At 43.1% G+C, this 6000-nt stretch overlaps 1 protein-coding gene across 1 annotated transcript in view; it reads left to right on the top strand.

Moving 5' to 3' along the window:
• Window positions 1–731: 731 nt before the first annotated feature.
• Window positions 732–6000, top strand: part of LOC141259129 (mast cell carboxypeptidase A-like) — a 60667-nt gene continuing 55398 nt past the window's right edge. The window contains exons 1-2 of the mRNA XM_073674649.1: window positions 732–885; window positions 1007–1082. Of these exons, the coding sequence (XP_073530750.1) occupies window positions 815–885; window positions 1007–1082 (147 nt within the window). The 5' untranslated portion in view covers window positions 732–814. The remainder of the gene's footprint in view (window positions 886–1006; window positions 1083–6000) is intronic.

Raw genomic sequence — 6000 nt, 5'->3', positions numbered from 1 at the left:
AGACGGTCTAGCTAGGAACACAAGAAAGTGGGGTTCCGTCAGGTGCTCCTAATCAGCCTGAGGAAGAGCTGAACCCCTGCCTGGTGAACGCAGCGTGACGTGGGAGGCTGGCACCCGTACAGTGCACCAGTGGAACTGTCATAAGAACTGTGAGTAAAGACTCGGATGACTGCACCATACTGCCTTCGTCCATTCTTTCATCTGCGCCCTCTTGCCTCCCGGCACTACAACGCCCAGCGCAACCAACAACCCCTACACTGCCCTGGAGCTAGCTCTTCCTGTGGAGAGCCACACCATCCCTGCTGCAGTAACACCAGCTTCAGGGGACTGCTCCGCAGCGGCGGCTCCCTTTAGCCGCATTCCACAGGTGGCGTCACAAACTATTTACTTTATTTTTTACTTTTATCCAAGTTACAATCCCCTTTTTGGTTGACCGCCCTGGGCCACGGACCGGGCCAGCCACTGTGACATATCGCCCACCAGCATCCATAGGCCCGGCTGCCGAGTACCCCACGGCTCTGGGGGTGAGTCACCAAGCAGGTTAGTAATGCTATTAACCTACAGATTAACCCCATATCTTAAGGTTGAAAGCGTTTTTTCTGGTGACAGGTTCCCTTTAAGTGGTGTTTCATTCATTTTAGGGGACAAAGCTCTTTTGCTTCTGATTAGAGATATTCTGTTTGTCCTTGAATGGGAGATAAAATGTTATCTAGTAGAATCTGATTAATCTTAGAATAACGGAATATAATCACATGTAGTCTGTTTTAAGAAAATAAAAGGAAAAGAAAGAAGTTAGAAAAAGCCAGCAGACAAAATGAAGCTGTTCCTACTTTTGTGCTGTGTTGCAGCCAGTCTCAGCGTTCCTCATGGTCGGCGGTTTGACAAGTACTGTTCTTTTCTATGCATAGTGAAGCTTTCATTGAATGGCTGATGCGCTGATCTATTAATATGGACAGTATTACATGTTTTGTGTTTCTTATTATAATTTATTTTCATCGTTTTGCAGTGAGAAGCTATTTCATGTTACTCCTGGAAATGACGATGAGGTGGAATTCATTAAATATTTGGGCAGCATAATGAAGGTGAGTTGTTTGATATCTGATCAAATACATATAATATAAAATATGATGCTGGACAAAACTTAGCTGTATCACTGTAAAATAAATGGTTCTAGACCTAGTTGCATTCCTGGGATAGCATCTGCTACTAGAGATGATCAAAGCTGCCATGATTCGAATTTGCCAAATTGCATCGATCTAACTGGAAAATTCCTTTTGCAGCAAAGTTATTTTGTGCGAATTGAATATTATGCACACCTGTCCCTCTGTCCTCACAGCCCTCTGTCCGGTCCTTTTCTTTTCTCCTTTTCCCATCGTGTGCATCCTCTTTGGCATCTTCACTGTGACATCCAAGGCCCAGTCAAGCCTGAAGCCACCCACAAGAGTGAAGAGGCTGAAGAAAATGCGCGCAGCAGAGGAAGGGTAAAAGGAGAGGCCCTGAGGGTCAGATGATAGGGTGTGAAGACAGTAGGACAGGTGACCTTGACCATTTGCACGGACCTCTATGGGTCAGCAAAATAGTGGCCACAGCTGACCATGATTTTGATGAATTTGCATGTAGCAAATTGAAAAATATTTATATTCTGGAGAACGAATAAGGGTTTTTTAACAATAAATTTGATTTTTTTAGATTAAAGTAGTTCATGGAGAATCGAGGGCAGTAGAAGCCTTTAAGCATAGTGAATTTTTTCAAATCTATGTACTTTGTCTGTGAATATAGCCATTAGCTTTTCGTTAACCAAGATAGACGTCTGTTGAATTCAGCGTGATCAAGACCTGTTTTTTTCCATGCTGAGGCTATAGTTTGCTTAGTCACTAAGAAAATAAATGAAATAACGGCGTGCAAGTGTTTGGGGCTGTTAGCAATTTGTCTATCTAGCAGGGCTTCCCAGGGGTCCTTTTTAAGGTTACGATCAGTGACTGAAAGGATGAGGAAATATACCCTGATCCAGAGCCTACAAACTATGGGGCATAACCACCACATGTGGTACATGTCACCAGTGGATCTACAGCCTCTAAAACAATTGGATGAGTAGTTGAAGACTGCTTTGATTAGTCTAGCTGAGGCCAGGTACCATCTCATTAATACCTTGTAATTTGTTTCCAGCATCAGAGTGTTGTGTATACCGCTTGTGGAGGACCAAATTTGGGATCATTCTGAGTCAGTTAAGATTATTCCAATGTTAGATTCACAGCGGGAGGTGTAAGTTAAACTGCGTCTGTGCATGGCATAATTTATAGTATAGTATAGCAGCGAGATGGTACCTGGGGCATGTGGGTTTTGGCGGCATCTTTGCTTGAATGATGTAAACGTGTAGGGTGGAGTAGAGTTCCTTAATAATGTGGAAATAAAGTGTTTAAGTTGCAAATATCAGAATATTTCTCAAGGAGGAAGGTTGCATTTTTCTTGGAGAATTGGGAACTGAATAATGCGGTCTACGTTAAATAGGTGGTGGCTTCTAGAGATTTCAGCTGCGATCCATGAATGGAAGGTTAATAGGGATTCAGTACCTGGGGGAATTGAGAATTACTCCACAAGGGGGTAGAGGTAAAGTTTATTGATTAGAGATATGTCTTTGTTGGACAGGCAGGAGCCATAATAAGATGTCGAGAGTTAGTGGATGGCACTCTGGAGCTTTCAGGGAACGCCAGAGAGGTGGTTCAGAGGAGGCATGAGATAGTGTCAACTGGGCTAGTTGAGCTACTTGATAATATTTGGTGAGATTGGAAACACCCAGACCTCCTTTCAATCGATGGCGTTACAGTGTGGCTATGTTGACTCTTGGGAGACCAGCCTTCCAAACAAAAGTATTGATTAGACGTTGAACTATTTTAAGATAGTAGGTTGGGATTTTGACTGGTCAATCTCTAGGCCTGAAATTTATTCAAAGCTTTGTAGAGATTGGAGCAGAGCGGGCAGTGATGTTTGAGGGGCAGTAAGGAGAAGCAGACTATCATCAGCAAACATAAAATGATTGTGGGGGATTGATGAGATTTCTATGCTGTGGATGTCTGGGTTGTGGCAAAGGTTAATTGCTAGAGGTTTGATTGCAAGTAAAAAAAGTAGCGGAGATAAGGGGCAGCCTTAGCGTGTGCCTCTTTTGATGGGGAAAGAGGCAGAGGAGAAGCCGTTGTAGCAGACTTGTGCTGAGTGGTGGCTGTATAGGGCATAAATCCATGAGAGAAATTAGTCAGGAAAGTTCCATCTCCACAACACCGTGAACAAATAGGTCCATGAGACCGAGTCAAAGGTCTTTTTAATATCAAGTGATAAAAGCATACCTTCCAGGTTGCATTGTTTGCAGTGGTGTAGGAGATGGGAGACTCTTCATACATTATTGGAAGTTTGCCTGTGGTGAACAAAGCCAACTTGGTCTTTGCATATAAAGGATCCCAAACCAGAGTTCAAATGCTGAGCTAAGATTTTAGCTAAGAGTTTGAGGTCTATGGTCTGAGTTTGGCTTGGGTATCATAGATATAGCTGCTGTTAAGACTGCTGCTCCTGGTTTCTTCCCGTTTTTCAGAGAGTTGAAGTAACTAGTGAGATGGGGGATAAGAGTAGGTGCGCATTTTTTGTAGTAAAAAGCTGTAAAGCCATCAGGGTCTGGTTTTTCATTTAATTTTAATTGGCGGATAGCTATTTCTATTTCAGTAGGGGAAATAACTTGGTTTTAGAGATTAAACAGGGAGGGATTGAGAGCAGGGACTGGAACAGAGTTGAAGAAAGCATCTATCGAGTGTGGGTTGTTAGGAGTTGGGTAGTTGCATAGTTGTTCAAGGTGTTGTTGAAACTAACGGGTAATCCGTTGTGGGTTAGACGTGATACCAGTTTCGGTGTGCAACCGTATTGGGGGATGTGGTATGGGGAGACATAAGAGACTGGAGTTGCTTTTATTATTGAGAGCGTAGAACCACTGTTGGGACCATCGAAGGGCTCTGTCTGAGTTCTGAGAAAGGCAAAGGTATAATTCGGTGCATGCGTGTGTGAGGTCCCGATATGTCAATGGGAAGGGCTTGTTTTTCACTTGGGAATCTAAAGCTGACACCTTAATTTCTAGGTTGGCCATTCTAGCAATACTATCTTTTTTCTTGCCAGCAGCTCCTTGAATGCAGAAGCCTCTGAGGACTGCTTTGTGGGCTTCCTAAAGGGAAATTGATGAAGCAGCTGACTGTTGATTCAAAGAGAAGTAATCAACAATGTGGTTACTTAGTCTTTGGGAGATTTCTGGGTAGGAAAGCATGGAGTCATTCAGAGCCCAATTAAATGACCGGGGGTATGGATGCAGGGAGGAACAGGTCAACTAAATTGGAAAGTGAAAAAAAGGCAAAAACTATCAATTGCCTTCCTCATCACCTGCCTGGGCGCAATTTCATCTTCTGAGGTAATACCATATGGCCAAAAATGTTGTTGATTCATTGGGGACATATTGGTGCTTTACTCGACATCATGGGATAGTCACCATGCATTAGGCGATTATGTTTTTTCTGTTCTATACCACTAGGTAATGGGGCAATACGAAGCTCCACAGCACTAGTTGACAATCAATCATCCTTTTTGGTGGTCATTTCCCTTTTGTTGTATCCTATATCAACATCGATTTACATAATATTTGCCATTTGGGCTTTATTATTCTCTTGCGCCCGTGCTGCCATTCCCTTCTCCACCCTTTCACACATGCCATTTACTTCTTACATTCTTAGATTTTATGTGTAATTTTGCACTAATAAAGTTCTTACCTTTTGCATCACCCTGTAAGACTCCAGTTTTTGCCTTTTTTTCATGTTTATTGGAGTGGTTGTTTTCTAGTGACATTCATCTGTCACTAGTGGCAGATGCTTTTTCACTGATTATGTTTTTGAGATTTGTGGTTCTAAATTGGAAAGTGATCAGACCAGTGAGTGGTGAGGATAAAAATGTTTGCTATATTAGGTATTAAGGGTGGATGAGTGAATATGTAGTCTATTTTGGTGAAAACTGAATGGCACAGGGAAAGATAGGTCTAATCTTTGACTGTTGGGTGCAGTCCTCTCCACAAGATAACCCAGTGATGGAGAGAAAGGTGCTTACGGATGGAGACCATGTCTGCTGAGAGCGGAGATAAAAGGGAACTCGACAGTTGAGGGTCGGTAGACTTGTCAAGCTTGGGATTACGTATACAATTTGAGTCACTACAGAGCAGCGTGGTGCCTTGGGCATGTTCTGACACTAGCTTGAGTAGGTGGGAAGGAAAGGTGGATTGGTGAGTGTTCGGGGCGTAGTAAGAAACAAAAGTCACCAATTTGTCTGAAATGGTGCCTGTTATCAATAAGTAGTGACCATCGATATCTGAAACTTTCGATTTTAACACAAAAGGGACAGATTTCATTACTGACTTCACACTGGTAATGCCCCCTTTCACTTAAAATATGTGCTGGGGGAAGATTCTCAGGGAGATCTATGTGCATCCCATCGATCTTAACAGCTTACATAATGAGAAAAACATGGATTTCTCTGGAAGACATCCGATTGCACATATCAATGTTATTATTATTATTTATTATTATAGCGCCATTTATTCCATGGCGCTTTACATGTGAAAAAGGAGTATAATACAAGAACAATTACAATAATCTTGAACACAATGTGACAGCGACTGGTACAGGAGGAGCGAGGACCCTGCCCGCGAGGGCTCACAATCTACGAGGGATGGGTGAGGATACAGTAGGTGAGGGTAGAGCTAGTCGTGCAGCGGTATGGTGGATCGGTGGTTACTGCAGGTTGTAGGCTTGTCGGAAGAGGTGAATCTTCAGGTTCCTTTTGAAGGTGAGAGTCTGATACGTTGGGGTAGAGAGTTCCAGAGTAGGGCGGAAGCACGGGACAAATCTTGTATACGGTTGTGGGAGGAGGAGATAAGAGGGGAGTAGAGCAGGAGATCTTGTGAGGATCGGAGGTTGCGTGCAG

The sequence above is a fragment of the Phyllobates terribilis genome, unplaced genomic scaffold (genome assembly GCF_046119375.1).
Source record: "Phyllobates terribilis strain yellow unplaced genomic scaffold, ASM4611937v1 Scaffold_3__8_contigs__length_932513732, whole genome shotgun sequence".
NCBI lineage: Eukaryota > Metazoa > Chordata > Amphibia > Anura > Dendrobatidae > Phyllobates > Phyllobates terribilis.
The sequence above is the reverse complement of the archived record's forward strand: the minus strand, read 5'-3'. Positions and strand labels throughout refer to the sequence as shown.